Consider the following 19,146-nt stretch of genomic DNA (forward strand, 5'->3'; position numbering starts at 1 on the left):
CATTCTAGCCATCCGAACAGATGTTAGTCGTCGGAACAGTAGAATGTACGGAATTATCTAAAGTGAGGGCGTTACAACTCTCCACCTTGAAATTTAGAAGAAAAGATATAGCTCCTGCATGGTATGTTAGAAGAAGAGATATATATGGAGCATCCAGAGGATTTCAAAGAGAAAGAGAAAGAGGACTATGTTTGCAAGTTGTATAAGAGTTTACATGACTTGAAACAGGCACCAAGACAGAGGCACAAGAAGTTTGAGTCAATTATGGGGGGTAAGGCTACATAAATACTATTTCATATCACTGTGTTTTTGTTTAAAAATTGTTTAATAATGATTTTATTGTTCTTTCGCTCTATGTGGATGATATGTTGATCATTGGTCAGAATGTTTCTTGGATCAATAGCTTCAAGAAGAAGCTAAGTAAGCCTTTTGCCATGAAAGACTTAGGGCCAGCAAAGGAGATTCCTGCCATGAAAATAATTAGAGACAAAAATGCCAAAAAGATATGGTTGTTACAAAAGAAAAACATTAAGAAAGTACTTCAAAAGTTCAATATAGAAAAAGCTAAAGTGATTAATTGTCCTATTGTTAATCACTTTAGTTTGAGTTCAAAGCAAAGCTCTTCTATAGATGAGAAGAAGGAACAGATGGATAAGATTCCATATGCTTTTGCAGTTAGAAGTTTGAATACCCCTTTTAGAAATAAGGAAAAGGAAGAGATGGATAAGGTTTCATATACTTTAACAATTAGAAGTTTGAATAGCCTTTTTACAAATGAGGAGAAGGAAGAGATGAATGAGGTCCTGTATATAGCAGTGGCCACGGTCCGATTTTGAACTGGAACCGAACCAGAATCGGTTCGGTCAAAACCGGATCAAAACCGGTCAAAACCGAAACCGGCTTCGAACCGGACCGAAACCGTCTTTTTGCGATTTGGTTCAGGTTCATATTTTTTTAAGAACCGTGAACCAACGGTTCCGAACCGGATTGAACAGACGATTTCGAACCAGATTGAACCGACGATTTAAATATAAAAAAATTCAATAAATATGTTACCTTACTCCTAATTCATTTATATATATCATTAATTTTTTACACAATTATTCTCTACATTTTCTTCAATTCTGAATATTTTTTCAATTTTTCTCAAATTCTCTAAATAATTATTTTCTACATTCATTTTAATTTCCAATACTCTCTCAATTTTCCTATTTAATTATTTTATATAGTTACTGAAATTTTCAATACTATCTCAATTACTTTATTATTACTTTAAATCCTCAATAAAATTTCCAATACCATCTATTTTAATTTTTTTCTCTTTTATAATTTTTAATTATCAATTATTATATAATTTTAAAAAAAGGCAATAGAACAAAAAATTTTTATTCCTCTAAATCCTAAAGGGATATTTAGGTAAAATTAAGTTCATACACTTTTTGCTAATTTCTTTTAAAAAAAATTAATTTCATCTCTAGTTTTTTTAATCAGGTTCAAGTCTTTATTTATTAAATTTTTCTTAAAGATAAATTATTATTTTTTTTTTTCTTTTTTTATTTTGATTGAAAGATTTCTAAGAAAAATTAAAATATTTTTACAAATATAACTTAAATTTTGAATCAATAAAATTTTTTTCTAATTTTTTTTGTCTAAACTATCCTTAAACCATCCCTAAATCGCTTCAAAACAGTCCTCCAAACTGTCTTGAACCGTTCTTTTTTGAACTGCCTTTTAAACCGTTTTAAAACGGAGCTCAAACCGGAACCAGCGATTCAATAACCGTCTTCCAAACTGTCTTCTAACGGTTTGGTTCAGGTTCATGATTTCATTGAACCTAAACCGGCAGTACCTGAACCATAGCCACCCCTAACTATATGCTTCAATAGTTGAAAAGTTTGAATATTGTTGGTCGATAACATAAATGGTGGAGCCGTCTATGCAATTAGGAGAGAGAGAATTATTGAGTTGGGTCCTTTCAAATGGAGGGCACCCACCGTATTGTAAGTGGCTTTAAGTGATCATTAATAAAAAAAAAATTAGTAGAAAACTCAAGATTTGTAGGCCTTGAAAACCCGTGACAAGTAATTCAAAATAGGCACTCAATTCAACGTATTTTTGTTATTTAGAAAATCGGTGACACGTAATTTTGGTAGGAAATTCAAATTGAATTCATGTTCTCTCGCCTATAAATAGGCAAGAGCTCAACATTCTCCGGTTACTAAAATTTTTTAAGGGAAATTCAAAATTTTTAGTTTTGAGAAAATTTTGAGAGAGAGTTTGTTATGAGTTTTAGGAAATTTTTCTGAAAAATAGTAACTAAAATAGTGAGAAAATTATTATTTATGTTCTGAAAAACACTTTTAGTACTATTATTTTTGAGTAAATCTTACTTATAAAAACTCTCTTTATATATATTATTTATAACAGTAGAAGGTTTATTTAAAGTTTAGCTCATTAACATAGTCCAAAATTAAAAATAAATCATATTAAAATTCTTATATACTATTTTATTAATTAATACTGTATTATTTAATTTTCGAAATTTAAACGATGTTATTTCTCCAATAAACGTCCCGAAAGCACTGATATAACAAGTGGTTTTAGAGCCCTCACCCAACACACACTGAAATAGAAGATGAAGCTTAGTGATTCTCTCGCTCCGCTAGCATTAATAGTTTCACAACCCCTCTATAATTTTATTTAATTTGATTTAATATGCTAAAAATTTAATTTACTAATTTTTTTTATTTTTTGAATTAAATTAATTGAATCAGCGCTCATCCTGATTTTAAAGTAGTTTCGTATCAATAATACGACTGGTAATAAAAAAAAAAATCTAAATTCGGGATTTATTAATTTGTTAATAAATTATAACGCACATATATAATATGGAAAATTGTCCTTTGTTGAGTTTGTTCCAGAAAAAAAAAAAAGAATTGTCTTTCTCTGTACGCTAACCGCTGTGCATTTGGCTCTGGCGGTCTACTGCTCGCGGTATTTAAATTCAGCGAAGAAGAGCAGAGCAATTGAAAACAGTGCAAAGCATCGGAAAAAATGACGGATGAAACCAAGTTCAGTGTGATGGTGAGTCTCTTCGAGTGGATTCAGAAGACCAAATACGCCACCAAGAAACGCTCAAAGTTTCGCAAGTTTCTCGACACTTTCTGCAAGCCTGACGACTACTTCTCCGCGATTCGATTGATACTTCCGAGTCTTGACCGAGAGAGGGGCTCTTATGGACTCAAGGAGTCGGTGCTCGCCACCTGCCTCGTCGACGCACTCGCCATGTCCAGGGAGTCCCCCGACGCTCTTCGCCTCTTTAATTGGCGTAAAGGAGGCGCCAAGACCGGCGTTAATGCCGGCAATTTCTCTCTCGTCGCCTTCGAGGTGCGCCTTTTTTTTTTTTTTTAAGGAAAGTGAATGTAATGGATATTTGAAAATGAATTTTGCTAAAGAATAACATTAAGGAAATTTGAGTTTAAATTAAATATTATGAATTGAATTGGCTTATTTACTTTTTTTTAATTAACTGATTGAACCAATAAAATTAGTTAATTGGAGTTTATGTTTCAATTTGGTAAAAATTCTAATCATTTGGTTAATCAAACTCGGTCACTCTATGCACGAAGATAATGCGTGATGCTCCCCCTAGAAAATGTGGCAATGAAGGAGAAAACCATTCAATTTCATGTAGTATCTGCAAAGGAATTCCTTTAAAAAACTTCAATGCAGAACAGCAAGAAGAAATGATTGCATCAGTAAATAATGGCCCTTCAAATATTTTTGCATACCTTTTTTTATCGGATACAACCCTGAACATTTCACTTCCCCATACTCCAAATAACTTTGTTTTCTCTCGTCCCGAAACTTCTGAAATGAATCAATGTCTTCTCCGCATTTTGTTGATGAATATAATGTAAATTGACAGATGAATATCATGAACCTGAGTATCAGAACTGTCGTAAAACATAAACACACCAAAGATTAGTGCCTGATGAAGTCTGCACAGAAATGTATTGATGGTGTTACTTGGTGTGGATAACACAACTTTCAAGAAAAGGAAGTTTGATGACTTGTAATTTTATAATTATTGTGTAGATTACATATCGGGCTTATGTGGACATTATTGAGTAGTTTCAATTTTTATGCTCATCTAAGTACAGTGTGAGGTTTTATAATTAGCCAATTATTGTATTTTGCATGTTGCTTGGATTTGATAGCTTATAGAAGTTTCATTGTGGAAGTTATTGCTTTAGAAGTCGATACTTTTTTTCCCCCTCCTTTCAGACTTTAAAATTCAATTTTCAGAGGAGAGATTTCCTGTTTTATTATGACACAGTGGTGCTTCAAAAAGTTTTCTAAATCAAATAGCTAGAGTAATGACTTAATTGTGAAGCAAGTATATCTATTGTTGTTCCTTCATATTTCATATGTGAATATATGGGACTTCTCACATAGATTTGGGAGGTATTTATGTTTTGTTATCTATAGATGTTAAAGGATTCCGAAAGTATGTCTAGCACGAAATTCTTTTGTTTGATTTTGCAGTGGCACTTTGTTGTTAACCTTGTTCTATTGCTGCTTGGGAAGCAGGTCCTCCAATCTAGGCAAGGAATGTCATCAGGTGGGCTAACAATAAAGGAACTGAATGACTTGCTTGATAGCTTGGCTTTGAGTGAAAACAGGTATACCATTTTGACTGTCATCAACTTATCATACCCTTTCAAAGGGAATTTATGGGGTGTTTGGTTCACTTGTTGGGTGCAGCTGATAGCTGATAGACACCCAAATAGGTGAACTAGCGTGTTTGGTAAGTTTAAAAAATAAAGCTGATATCTGATGGGTAGCTGGTATGATACCAATCAGCTACAGTTTGCATCAGCTCAATTTTTAGAGCGGTTTCTCATCGGTTGATAGCTGGTTTGATTTTATTTTTTATTTTGACCATATTATCCTTTTTTATTTAACTTGAAAATTAATATTATTAATACTTTTATATTTTTCATTTATAATTTTAATATTTTAATTAACGCATTTCAACTTTGTTAAAATATTTTTATTAATAACATAAAATATAAATTTTTTTTTATATCTAAAAACTTAAAATTAATTATAAGTTTTTTTTTTTATTAACAATCATAATTACTTTATTATTTTATCTATATTTTTAAAGTTATTTAATTATTTTTTAAAAAAATTTAATTATTTTCTTATTTCAATAATAAAATAAATGATATAATATAATAGATTAATAATTATATATTTATTTTAATAATATAATAAATGATATAATATATTAATTTAATAATTGTATATTAAATTTAATAAAAAAATAAATAATATAATATAATAAATTTATAATTTTATATTTATTTCAATAATAAAATAAATTATATAATATATACCCTTATTAGTGATTTCACATATCAACAGCAACAGCTAAATATAGTTTTACCAAACACTTAACATAAATCAGCTATCATCAGTTACTAGTTATCAGCTATCAACTAACAGTAACAGCTATCAGCTAACAGTTAAACCAAACAGGCCTTTAATTATTTTGTAATTTCACACCTAAAATCAAAGAAAAATTTATCTCAAATTATCCTTTTGATACTAGAACATAAAAAATTTACAATAAATCATTGTTATTATTATTATCTCTAAATAGCATATTCATTGGGAAAATTTGGCTGGCTTTATACCTCAACATCATTTGTTAGTAGAAATGTGAATAGCTAGATTAAGCATGTATGCTAAATGCAATCTTGAAGTGTTTAATCCCTTTACTCGCTGGCAGTTGCCTATTTTAAAAGGTAAAAAAGCTAAGGCAATTATATAAGTTAATTTTGCATTGACTTTTTGCAATTTTATGGTGTTATATATGGAATTGGAAAGGGGAACAAACACTCTTAATTTTGTATTCAAAAAAATTTTTCATTTTGGATAGAATAGTCAACCGTGATGTATAGCACTAATCCTTTGTTTTCATCTTTGACAACCATGAGAACAGAGCAGAGAAAACTTCAGTTCTTTCCACACTGATTAAGAAGACAAATGCTCAGGAAATGAAGTGGATTATCATGATAATTCTCAAAGGTACTAACCAGAAATGTACAAGGCTAATGGAACCTTTTTCTTCTCTCTTTCTCTTTGAAAGCATTTGTAAATATGTTTCAGATTTGAAATTGGGAATTAGTGAAAAAAGCATTTTTCATGAATTTCATCCTGATGCGGAAGACTTGTTCAATGTTACGTGTGACTTAAAATTGGTCTGTGAAAAGTTGAAGGATCGAAGTCAAAGGCACAAACGCCAGGTTTGTTGTATCCATCAAAGAGTATTTTTACACCATAGGATTGAGAGTTCATGTTTTCTAGAACATTTTTCTGATATATTTAAATTTGTAATGTGAATATCCATATGTGAGTTTTAGGAGATTAGTTAAGATGCTATTTTTCAGTTATTTGTCCCTTGTTATGTTTCAAGATTGTAGTGTCTTTTATGAACACATAAAAATTTCCTTGTATAGGTGACTTGTAAGTTAAGATTTGGATTTTAAGAACAATCAACATTTTGTAGGAGTTGAGGTTTTGATTGGATGGAGTTTTGGTGCCAATGACGCAGTGTGAAGCTTGAAAACAAAACACACACTCACAAAAGAGTGAAAATTGAGAGAATTTTCTGCTGCAATTTTTATTAACTTAAATCTCTGCCAAAAATACGTAAAGTCTGGGGTATTTGTAGAGTTTTAAATCCCCAAACAGAATAGGAATAGATAACTACTAAATAGGAACTTTAAATAAACCTAAATACATTAGGAATACTAAATAAAATAGGAATAAACTAATCCTAGTTGAAGTAGGAAAAACAAATAAATCCTAAATAGAGTAGGAAATGCTTCATAAATTAACTCTAAAATATTTCCCACAGCTGTCGGAAGTCAAAACAGGAAGTCCAAGTTATTCTAGGGTTGCCGGACATAAAAAATAAACCAAAAAACGTAGCTTTACATAGCTGGCAGAAAATCACATGTCCAGGGCATGCGATTTGGCTCTGTTACATGTGTAGGGCATGTAATATTCTGTTTCAAAGTGCTGCCCCTGTTGGAACACCCTGTTTTAGCTTCTTTTACTTCTTTCTTGCTGGCCAAGCCCCACATAATACTCCCCCACTTGAAAAAAGCTCATCCTTAAGTTAAAATAGCTTGCAACGATCCCAAAACATTGTCATAACAACTCTTGCACCATTCTCCCCTACTTGGAATAAATCATTTCTTGAATTTTGAAGTGGGAAAAAATGAAAAACTTTTTTGGGAAAGTACACCATGCAACCTTCTTTGATAAGGTAGTTAATGGAGAATTGAAGTAGATTGAATTAATTAACTTCACCTTCACCTTTGTCTTCCCAAAAACACCTGGACAAATAAATCAGCAGAAACAATGGGAAAAAAATATTTGATTAATCTTTCCTTTGGAACTACCATGGTTTGGGGTGATACAACCAATGCTCCAATTGTAACCTCAAGTTGCTTTTCTCCCAATTCTTCATGAATATTTGATGATTGTTTAAGGACATTAATTTCCTTCACATGGACTCTTCATATTCAAAGTTATTATCCTCATCCTCACCTTCTTTGAGTTCACAACAAATTTCCTTTCATCTTTCAACAAAGTTCATTGTTTTCCTCCTTGGACATTTGTGTGACCTATGCCTCTCATCATTGCATTTATGACATTTAATAGGAGCTAGTTTGGTGTAGGGATTATTAGCTTTTGGAGGATTGGAACTTGTCGCCTTGTCAATTCTACCTATTGGCTTATCTTCTTTCCCTTGGCAACATTAGGAGCACCATAGGAACCTTTCTCTTCCTCTTTTCCAACTATAGGCCATTCGTTGTCTTCATCATTTCTTGGATAAGAATCATGGTGCACCCTTTTGTACTGCATCATCTTTGCTTTAATGCATATTCTTTGCCTCGGACAAAGTTCTTAGCACTTGGACACCAATTCGATCTTTGATCGTGGGCCTCAATCCTTCTAAATACCTTTGCACTTGTTGTCCCTCAGATTCATGAAGATTGTTCTTCTTGGCTAATCTCATGAACTCGGCAGTGTACTCAGCTACTCATGGACTGTTTGATTTCCTTGTTGACACCATTGGTACTTTTGGAACAGAAGCTGTTCATAATCTGGTGGTAAGAACTCTTATTGTAGTAGTTACTTCATCCTATACCATGTATGAATTAGAACCTTTCCTTCTCTCTCCCTTCTAGCTTGTTGTTTAGGGAATGAAAGCACCATAGTTGTTAAAGGGTTAAGGCGCAACAAGTTGCTAAGGGTCCTGGAACCTGGGCATATAGTTGTTAAAGGGCACGACTTAGGCGCCAGGTGCTTAAGGCTCAAAGGTTTACACCTAGAAACCCTCCTAGCGGGCAATGTTGCAAAGGCGCACCCAAGCGCACCAAGGTGCCAGCGCACCCCAGTGACATTAGCTCATTTGTTGCAAAGAAGAATGGGGAAAAAAGAAATTAGAAGAAGAAGAAGAAGAAGCAAAAGAAAAAGAAGAGACGTACCTGGTTTCTCTTCTTCTGATAAATTGGTGCTTGGGTGTCTTTCATTGCAACTTATTATTAGTAATAATAGGTTAGATGGTAATGGGCATGAGCTCTTTTAATGGGCTTATGGTTTAAATGGATTGATATTACTTTAAAAGGGCTAGTGGTTACTAGATTTTTTTTTTTAATTTTATTTTTCAGAAATTAAATATTAAATATAAATTACTTTTAGATTGAATACATAATTATTCATAATAAATTTATAGAATTCAATTTAAATAATATTAAGTTATATTTAGTAAGGTATTATTAAATTAAATATATAATGAAAAGTAAAATTATAATGCAACAAAAAATTAAAATGATCATTTTAATATTATATTGGATTAAAAATAAATTAATGTAATGCATTTTAATGATAATTTTCATTCATATATGTAATTTAATCATGGTGTAATAATAAAATAAAAATAAATAATGAAATAAATATTAATTACACATAAAACATTATATAATAAAATTTATAGTGCATATGTAATTTGTTTCTATGATTTTCTTTTTTATTTTTACGCCTCTCCTTGTTCAGGTGCACGCCTTGCACCTAGGCTCCAATGCCCTTGGTGCACCTTAAGCCTTTAATAACTATGCTTGTGCACAAGGTGAAAGGTGCACGCTTAAGCAAGGTGAGGTGCAAAAATTTAAAAAATCATAAAATTAAATTATATAAGTACAATATATTTAATTAATATAATATTTATTACATATATAAATATATGTAATATATTATTTATTTCATTGCTTATTTTTATTTTATTGTACCTGTACCATTGTCAATTAAATTATATGTGAGTGAAAATTATCATTAAAATGCATTATATTAATTTATTTTTAACAAAATATAATATTAAAATGATAATTTTAATTTTTGTTACATTATAATTTTAATTTTTACAATATATTTAATTTAATAATACCTTACGAAATGTAACTTAAAATTGAATTTTATAATTAATTGAAAGTCACTATGTATTTAATATAAGGATTTTTTATATGTATTTTTAACTTATGCAAAATATAAATGTAAAAGAGAACTAAAAAAACTCTAAATTAGATTAGGCTTAAAGTCATTAAACTCTAAATCAGGTTTGGGTTTTTGTGTGTGTGTGTGTGTGTGTTTGATTAATATTATTAATGGTTATAATTATTTTTTTTCTGTGGATTTGTTTTGTGAGCTAGCTTTTGGCGAATCACTTTAACTTTTATATTTGATTTTTTGTGATTTATTTTAATAACACTTTATCTTTTTTCAGGATATTGAGGTTGGGAAAGCTGTGCGCCCACAACTAGCTATGAGAGTTAGTGATGCACATTCTGCGTGGAAAAAGGTTTTGGTTTGCGATGGTGCTTTTTCTCATTCTTTTTGGATCATTTATGCTTGAATGAGTAATTTGTCATTTTTAACTCAACCAAGATGCCAAGCAAAAGCATAGGTTGTAGTATTGGGTGTTGTGGCTAGTGTAACGGCATAATATGGTGCAGCCATTGATTTTTTTTTCCTTTATTTAAAAAAAAAAACTGAAATAAATATTCAAATAAGAATTTGACTAATATGCAATGTATTGTTACTTTCAACGTCAAAAATAATTATTTATTGGAGAAATTGTATGTTTATAATTTGTAATTGATGTACTAGTTTATTAAACACAAATTCAAGTAATAACAACTCAAATACTTGTGGCAAGCATACACATACAACCTTTGTTTGTTTCCAAATAGGCTAGTGGCACAAATGAAAGCTATAAGGGTGACCTTTTGTTGTTAGCCTTTAAAAAAAGAAAATAAGGGAAGAAGAAGAAGAGGAAAAAAAAAAAAAGAAAGAGAATGGCAAAAGAGAATTGTCTCTCTTCTCTCTCTTAGCATGTCTTTAATCTCTCTCATATACTTAGTTGCATGCCTTTGTCTTCTTCTTCTTCTTCTTAAAATAATTGTTACATAATGGATTGCATGACCTATAATGATCTGAAACAGTACTAAGATCGTGTCGTGCCATATTACCTATGATTTGAAAATCATCATAATGTGATAGTTAATAATGCAATGACTTTTTAAAATTTTGTTATCTGAAACCTGTTATTTGAAACCATGAATACAAGTATATAACTGTCTCAAAATTGCTGAGTTGTCTAGTATTTTCAAATTTGACTAAATTAAAGAGCTCTTGAACTATGCTTTTTTCTTTTGGATATTGAGCCTCAAACTAAAGGTATGTTTTATTGAGTCACTCAACTGTTTGATATTGTGATATTGAACATCAATATAACATCAGAAAATAAAATGTTGTATGAGCACCTAAAGAAAGTCAATATCAACACTTTGAAAAGTATAAAAAGGAAAAAAAATGCATATCATTTATTTGTTGATGTTATGAAAAAGAAAGTAAAAGAGGAAAGAAGGTTGTTGGGGGGGGGGGGTGTGTTGTGGTGGTGGTGGTTAAGGAAGTTAATTTGTTATATTAATTGTATGCTGTTTTTAGTCTAATTCAGCTCTTAGCAAATAATGGGATGCTGCTTGTTAAACTAATATTTGTTAGGAACAAATTTTGGAGTTAATGGGCTCAACAGAGCACACTTTTAGTTCAAGGGTTTAATAGCAAAAACATGCTTAGTTTAGGCCTTAGGGGCTGCTTTTGTGGGTTTTACTGTCAAATTTTATGTTTATAGTGCTTGTCAATGTTAACCTTTTCTCATAAATATTTGTACATGTGCGTAGAAACATATGCACACACATGGATACATGTGTATACATTACTATACATAAACACATGCATATATGGTGCGTTTTCAATTTAATTTTCTTTACCACTGAATGATCTAATATACGTTACCTTATTCACAATAGCTTCATGGGAAGGACGTGGTTTTGGAATGTAAATTTGATGGTGACCGCATCCAAATACATAAGAATGGGCCAGAGGTACACTACTTTTCAAGGTAGGTTCAACTTGTTTTCTTGAAATTTTACTTTCATTTATCAATTTTTTTAGGCGATCACATCCAAATAGATAAGAATTTGCAGAGGCGCACAACTTTTGAGAATTAGTATTACCTGTTATCCTTAAATTGAAATTTGTTCTCTTTGTTTCTCTCTCTCTCTCTCTGTGATTTATAGCTATATTGCAACATCCAAAATTTACTTAGGCCTAGCCCCGTCGATATTACAAATTTTGCTTATTGAGATGCCCTTAGCATTTTTGATAGAGTTAGGAACCAAACAGCATAAAAGAGGAAATACTGAGATTGTATTAAGTACTTTCAACAAACAAATTACATAACCAGAGATAAAAATCTCAGTATAACCAGATTCCAATCTCAGAATTACAATGACAGCAATTAACAAAGAAGAGAAAAGATAAATCCTCCAAGGAATGAAACCATTCACTTGGCCTAGCTGAGAAGCCGAATTACACAATAAGAAAATAAACCCCCCTTTGTTCTCTAACTAATTCCTTTATATAGCTGCTGGCCTCCCACACATTCTAGCTGATATTCCTGCTCACTTGGTCCATGTCAGCAAACCTTCTGGAATCTCCCGTAGCCTTGGGCCTCCTTGAGTACACCTTCAACTCTTTCGGCCCTTTATCTTTCCAGCCCAATTTCTTAATCTGATCCATAACAATTTTTCTATCTCTTCTATAGTTTTCACGTAAAGAGAACTTTTGCTCTATTTACCTCATCTCAAAGGGATGTGTGAGGAGGATTCTTTTTTTGCCCTTAATAATCATCTGTTGATCTCCCCCAAATCTAATCAACACAAATAATTCTTTTCACTATCAATTTCTCAAACACCATACCCAGAACCCAGAATTGCAAAACAACATTAACAAAATAGGCGTCTTTTTCCTTTATGTTGCCAACAATGTAAAATTTGATTTGCTTCAATTCAAACAACAACAAACAAAATATTTGGACCAAAGAAATTTTGAAACTTCTTGAAAAAAATGAAAAAAAAGCATGATTAGCATTTTATTAGATTAATAGGAAATGAAATAGGTGGTTAGGCACCAATACTCTTTCAAAAGCTATCTGAAGCTTCATTTTAAAGAATAATGTTATTGTAGTTGTTGATTTTGCTGGTTATTTACTGACTTGGATTTGGCTTCATTTGAGATAGTAGCAAGAATGGTGTTGAACTTGAGAGAGCTTTGTTTCTAAGGTTTTGGATTTTCTCCTAAAGGATAAGGCTTTAACCTAGTTTTTAGGTTGGGTATAGAAATCCATGGACTGATGGATAATCACAATGGCATTGGAGGTGATCGGCATGGATGTGATTATTATTTTTATGGCATGAGAAGGGAAAATCTTAGGGAAGAGAGTAAAATGCTTCTAGATTTAGACAATAAGGAAGAGATCAATTAAGACTTTGTTGCTGTGAAAGGAGAGAGAGGAGAGAGAGAGCAACTAGGACGTTATTACTATTGAAGCAGAGAGGATAAATTTAAACCATTGTATATCTAGAAAATAAAAATGATAAATTAACTAGGGTATGGTAGTTTTGGTTGTAGCAATAGCATTGACCGTTGTCGTTATGAATAGTTTGTTTAACTAGGAAAAATTTGTTTAATTATTTGTTATAATTTGAACTAGTAAGTCTGTAGCACAACAAAACGAAGCTCTGGTTATAATTGACTTAGTAGTTTGTATAACTCAATTACATTGAGAACGGGTGAACAGCTTATGCTTCAGCTTGATGTGCTTCATTGATACCCATCACTTATGCAGGAACTTCCTTGATCACTCTGAATATGGACATGGAATGTCAGACCTTATTATTCAAAATGTTTTGGTAGATAGGTAAGCTTTCATCATTTTTTTTATTATTTTGGTCTATATTATTTTGTTGGCTTTTCCTTTTGCTTTTGTGTCTTCAAATTCCCATATACTTTGGGAATAACTAGGGGTAGCCAATGGGCCGGTCAGGCATTGGCAATTTTGCTTCAAGGTTTAGGGGACTAGAATCGGACAGTAGAATCCCTCTCAGTTTTGGTCTGGTTTTGATCAAATTCAATGGTTTTTTTTTTTTCTAAAAATTTTTTAAAAAGAAAAATCTAGTTTTGGCCAGAAATTGGACCAAACCGGCTGGTTTCGATTTTGTCCAAGATGGAATTTCTTTTTTTTGTTTCAATTATGGGTTGGAGTGTTCAGAATCGTATTGGACTGTTGCCAGGTCAAAGAATAACTGGCAAGATTGCATATCTAGGTTGTTGCCCTCCTCTTTTTCCATAGTTCCTACTTTCTAGTATTAAATCTCAACATACAGTTAGAGAAGTTTTATGTTAAGGATTTAGCTTGTAGATGTATTTTATACACATATATGCCATATGAGTATTCATATGTAATAGGCCCCTAGATGATGCCAGAGAAGCCTTAGGAGCATATATTTAATTACATATCTTATGAATGAATCATCATAAGGCTTTTAGAAGTTCAGATCTATTTGTCTGGTCTGTACTAATTTTTGTTTACCGATGTCATATAGGTGTATACTTGATGGTGAAATGTTGGTTTGGGATTCTTCTTTGAATCGATTTGCTGAGTTTGGTTCAAATCAGGAAATAGGTTACTAAAAAATTTTAACCCCACCCTCTTCTTTTAAAATTCTTTTCCCCTTTATTTTTATATATAAGCTTACTCATAGTTTCACATTATTCATTTGCAGCAAAGGCAGCAAAAGATGGACTTGACAGTGATAGACAGGTTTTTTATAATTATTTTTTATCTCCTTGTTACTATATTGGAAACCACTGTTTTGGGATTTAATATATGCTTTTCTTGTGTAGTTGTGCTGTATCCTTTGTGTATGAGCCAATTTAAAGTTGAGGCGCTGTGTAGCTTATCAAGTGCTTTGAGTTGGAAATGTGGTTAGACTATATTTGGTAGGGCATAATGTAATCAAATATTCTATTGCATTACAATGGTACAATGAAATATTTGATTATATTACATTTCATTATGTCCTTCCAAATGTAGCCTTAATTCATTTCATTCTCAGAATCAAACAGGACATGGATTCAGTTTACCTTCACGTGATCTCCTAGATGTTGCTTTTGATATCCTTTATGTTGGGGATACCAGTGTTATTCACCAAAGCTTAAGGGAAAGACATGATCTGCTCCGAAAATTTGTGAGGCCTTTGAAAGGTCGTTTAGAGATTCTTGTACCTGATGGGGGTCTCAATGATCATCGTCTTCCTGGTAAAGTAGATCAAAAGTGCAATATTTAGTGTTATATTTGGTATGATTTGATCACTGATTGCACAATTTAAGCCTAATGGTGCAGTTGGTTTCATCTTGTTTTTCCCTAGTAATTTTTTTAACTGTTCCCTTTGTAATAATAACATCATGATGTGCATTCTAATACTAATTCCTTTTACAATATGTTAACTGTTAGAATGTGCTTTAGCTATGATAGTATGCTGGGGTCAGTTTGGTTCAGGTTAGTTTTGGAATCCAAACCAATAAGACATGTAATGGGCAATATCTCTAACAGTTGTTATAAATATGTTTAATCTCCATAGTAGGTATTTTGGAAGTTCAAAGTCTTATAACTTTGGTAGTTTTCCCTTTTTAAAAAAATTATTATAGTATCTTAGTTTTAATCGTCCTTGTATGGTATGAAATATCAAGCTAGGCCTGGAAGAGGTAAAAATGCCAAGCTCAAGATTTACTGAGTTTGGTTCAAGTGATTTTAGTTGTGAAATTCTAGTTTATCTTTGGTTTTCAGATCATGAGGATATGATTGTTCTAGTAAGCCATATTGATTTTGTTACTAAATGTTTTCTTAATTATGAATGATGTTTGTTCTCTGGAAATTTAACTATCATGCCCATGCTAATCATACAGGGGAACCACCTTGTTCGCTCATTGCTTATAATGTGAATGATGTTGAGAGATTTTTCGAGGAAACTGTTAAAAACAGGTTGGTGTTCCTTGTAATTGAGGGAACTTTTGTCTTATCTGTCCACAATACTGAACTTCCAGAGGTGGTAAAGTGCTACAATCTGTTTCCTTTTGCAATGTTATTTGCTCTTAATCTGTGATGCCTAAATAACTTTTTGTAATATTTTTGTGTCTTTTTGCAATACTGAACTTCCAGTGGTGGTAAACTAATAATCTGATGTAATTTGAGTAAACTTCTGAGTATCCTTAGGATTTTGTCATATCTTTTTGCTTATCTTTCTGCAACATTAACTTTGTAGAGGCAATAATGTGCTGCAATATGTTTTTGCATTCTTATTTGCTCCTCATTTGCCTTTTAATTTATACCATAGGCTGGCATTATGATTCTAATCCTTGCAGGTGTGATTTATGAACCTTGCATTTTCTGTGTTTCTGTTTTTCTTTTTGTTGGGGGTGTGGGATTGGGATGGATCTGTCAATGTCGTTGCATATGTTAAGATATCCACTGTATAAAGATGTTTTGATTTCATTATATAAACATCCATTGCTTTAATCTTGATCACAATCACTTGTGCTACGTTTCGTAGGCTATAATGCAATGTAATGTAATCAAAATTTCTATTGAATCTCAATAAAAATTTGATTGCATAACGGTCTACCAAACATAGCTTTTTTTTTTTTTTGGAGAAACACTTGATGCATTTTCATTTTCACCTTTGTTGCTCATCTTTGTTTTGAGGATCAGTGTGGGAATTTCCTTTAATGGAAATTGTTACATGGTTCTTATTCTTAGCATTTAGGATATATGAGTCAATTAATTTTTTATTTTACTCTATTGTTCTGCAAGTGTGACCCATAATCTGATTTGAAAATCATACACTGTCTTGCTAGAGATGAAGGGATCATAATAAAAGACCTTGGATCGAAATGGGAACCGAGTGATCGAAGTGGAAAGTGGTTGAAAATGAAGCCCGAGTACATACAGGCTGCCTCTGACTTGGATGTTCTTATCATAGGTTTGTACTTCATTGTTTCTTTCGAAGTATTATTTCTCAAAAAGCTTCATTGATTATTTGTGTGCTTGCTTATAGGAGGGTACTATGGCTCTGGACGTCATGGAGGAGAGGTTTGGTTGTCATCCTCTTTAATTTTTTGGGGAAAGTACATTTAAGTGCTCTATACTATCGTGCTTTTAGCATTCAGAGTCTATACTTTTTTTTTTGTTGCAATTAAGGATGTGTACTTTCACGCCATTAGCACTTAGGTCACAAAATGGCTAACGGTGTTGAAATTTGCTGATGTTGTGCAATATTGATATGATTTGACAAAGTGGGTCCCACTTGATTTAAAAGAAAAAGAAAAGAGATGTAGACATGGTGTAATAAAATACTATTTTTTTTCTTAAGTTGGCAAATGTGGGTTCCATTTAATTAAAATTTTATAGATTAATTACTTTAAGGTAAGGTTCTTAAAAATTTTGTTAATACTAATTCATCCTTTCATTTGATAAATTGATTTTTTTAAATATTCTCCAAGAATCCTTCTCAAATGGTATCAGGGCACTGCCATCTATTCTTGGCATAAGGATTACCTGCAAATAGAGTTAGCGTTGTTAGGGCCTCTAGGCAACAGCTCAGGGGGAGTTAATCTACACTGCCAGTCCCAGATGGAAGAAGAGTTGCCGACCGGCCTCTGCCTGAGTTGCCTTGCCATCCGATGCTACGCGTGATCACACGGGCCACTTCAAGGTTTCGTCGTCGATCCCACGTGCCGGCGTGTGGAGTTGTTTTCGGTTTTTTGTTCCCCGGTAGATCCTTCTTCCAGCGGTCTTCCCAAAGTGTTGTGCCTCTACCTAGCTGATCTTCCCATATGGTTTGCACTTTTGGTTTGTGGACCTTTTTTTGTTTCTTCCGCAATTTGCTATTCTTACTGCCTCTTCTGCTTTTTTTTTTTTTTTTTTTTCGTTTCAAATTTTACCTTGCCATTTGATTATTGGTTTGATATTAATAGTGGCTGAAGGAAAAGGAGAAATTTCAGAGACCAAGATGAGTACTATGATTGTTCTTTGCCAATTAGAGCCGTAAAGCTTGATGGTACTAATTATTTTGCGTGGTCAAGATCTTGTTTGTTATTTATTCAGGCTAGAGGACTACAATGATATGTCACTAGGGATAAATCAAAACTGGAAACTGAAAGTACCACTTATAGCCATTAGGAATCAGAAAATTCCCTTGTTATATCTTGACTTATTAATTCGATGGAACCTCAGATAGCCCGTGGATATTTGCTGTTGAATAGTGCAGTAGCTATTTGGAATGCAGTCTCCCAAACTTATTCTCAGATGGGCAATGATGCTCAGATTTATGAGCTTCGAAACAAAGTTCATAGTACGAAACAAGGAGAGATGACCATTGTTCAGTACTTTGCTGAACTAAGTGGTTTGTGGCAGGAAATAGACTATTACCAAGACTTTCAAGCACTTGTACTGCTGATGCTGTTAAATTCCAAAAATTTATTAAGAAAGAACGGATCTATGACTTCCTTATTGGGTTAAACATAGAGCATGATCAGATTTAGGTCCAAGTGCTTGCTCAGGATCTCATGCCTTCCCTAAGGCAAACTTATTCATATGTACAGCAGAAGAAAAGCCGGAGAAATGTCATGATCCACTCTTTACCTACTGATAAGTCAGGGTTAGTAGCTGCTTCCTCCCGAGAACTGTTACATGTCCCTCTTAATGTCCATCGGATAAGGATCATTTACACTGTGATTATTGTGGAAAATCAAGGCATACAAAGGAACATTGCTGGAAGTTACATAGGCGTCCATCCAAAGGGCATGGAGGAAAACGGATGAGCTCAACAAGACCACAAGCAAATATTTCTGAGACAATGGATATTTTTAAAAACAATGCTCCTACTGCCATCATTAGAATTCTCTCCAATGAAGAAGTCAGTCCCTGAGGCGTTTGCTGTCATAGGTGGAATCTCAAACTACAAGAGTTTCCTCTTCTAATTTTGTTAAATCAGGTAATGTTTTTCTCACTAATCTTGAAAAATCTCCTTGGGTTATAGATTCTAAGAGAAACAAGCCCATGACAGGCTCTTCAAATAAATTTACAACCTATTTTCCATGTTCAGAAAAAGAAGAAGTCCTCATAGCGGACAGATACTCAGTCAATATCGCTAGAACAAGTTCTATTGAATGCACTCCTACTATAAATCTTGCTTCAGTTTTGCAATGTGTCCAGTTTTTCTATTAACCTCTTATCTATTTGCTCCATTACTAAAATCCTTAATTGAAAAATTGAATTTTTTCCTACCCATTGTGTGTTTCAAGAACTGAAAATAGGGAGAATGATTGGCAGTGGTAGATTGTAAGATAACTTGTATTTGCTAGATGACAGTAATGGTTTCTCAAATCCCAAATCTTTGGTATGAAATTCAATAAGAGCTGATCAGGAGATCATTCAATGGCATAGGAGATTAGTACATCCTTCTTTTTCAACCTTAGGAAGGCTTTATCCCATTTTGTTTAGATAATGCAAATCAGTGTTAGTTTGTGATGCTTGTGAACTTGTTAAACACATAAAGAATTCTTATCCTTCAATAAATAATAAAATTTTGGTTCATTTTA

The 19,146-nt window shown here is 32.5% G+C and overlaps 1 protein-coding gene across 1 annotated transcript in view; it reads left to right on the forward strand.

Annotated features, from left to right (window-relative positions):
* The first annotated feature begins 2,910 nt into the window (after positions 1 to 2,910).
* The window catches only part of LOC110640066 (DNA ligase 4), a 31,482-nt gene continuing 15,246 nt past the window's right edge, over positions 2,911 to 19,146 (forward strand). Inside the window, exons 1-14 of the mRNA XM_021791241.2 lie at positions 2,911 to 3,387; positions 4,594 to 4,685; positions 6,014 to 6,099; positions 6,181 to 6,317; positions 9,866 to 9,940; positions 11,454 to 11,545; positions 13,334 to 13,405; positions 14,091 to 14,170; positions 14,271 to 14,308; positions 14,392 to 14,398; positions 14,650 to 14,805; positions 15,454 to 15,529; positions 16,402 to 16,526; positions 16,602 to 16,636. Of these exons, the coding sequence (XP_021646933.2) occupies positions 3,055 to 3,387; positions 4,594 to 4,685; positions 6,014 to 6,099; positions 6,181 to 6,317; positions 9,866 to 9,940; positions 11,454 to 11,545; positions 13,334 to 13,405; positions 14,091 to 14,170; positions 14,271 to 14,308; positions 14,392 to 14,398; positions 14,650 to 14,805; positions 15,454 to 15,529; positions 16,402 to 16,526; positions 16,602 to 16,636 (1,404 nt within the window). The 5' untranslated portion in view covers positions 2,911 to 3,054. The remainder of the gene's footprint in view (positions 3,388 to 4,593; positions 4,686 to 6,013; positions 6,100 to 6,180; positions 6,318 to 9,865; positions 9,941 to 11,453; positions 11,546 to 13,333; positions 13,406 to 14,090; positions 14,171 to 14,270; positions 14,309 to 14,391; positions 14,399 to 14,649; positions 14,806 to 15,453; positions 15,530 to 16,401; positions 16,527 to 16,601; positions 16,637 to 19,146) is intronic.

This window comes from Hevea brasiliensis, chromosome 17, assembly GCF_030052815.1.
Source record: "Hevea brasiliensis isolate MT/VB/25A 57/8 chromosome 17, ASM3005281v1, whole genome shotgun sequence".
NCBI lineage: Eukaryota > Viridiplantae > Streptophyta > Magnoliopsida > Malpighiales > Euphorbiaceae > Hevea > Hevea brasiliensis.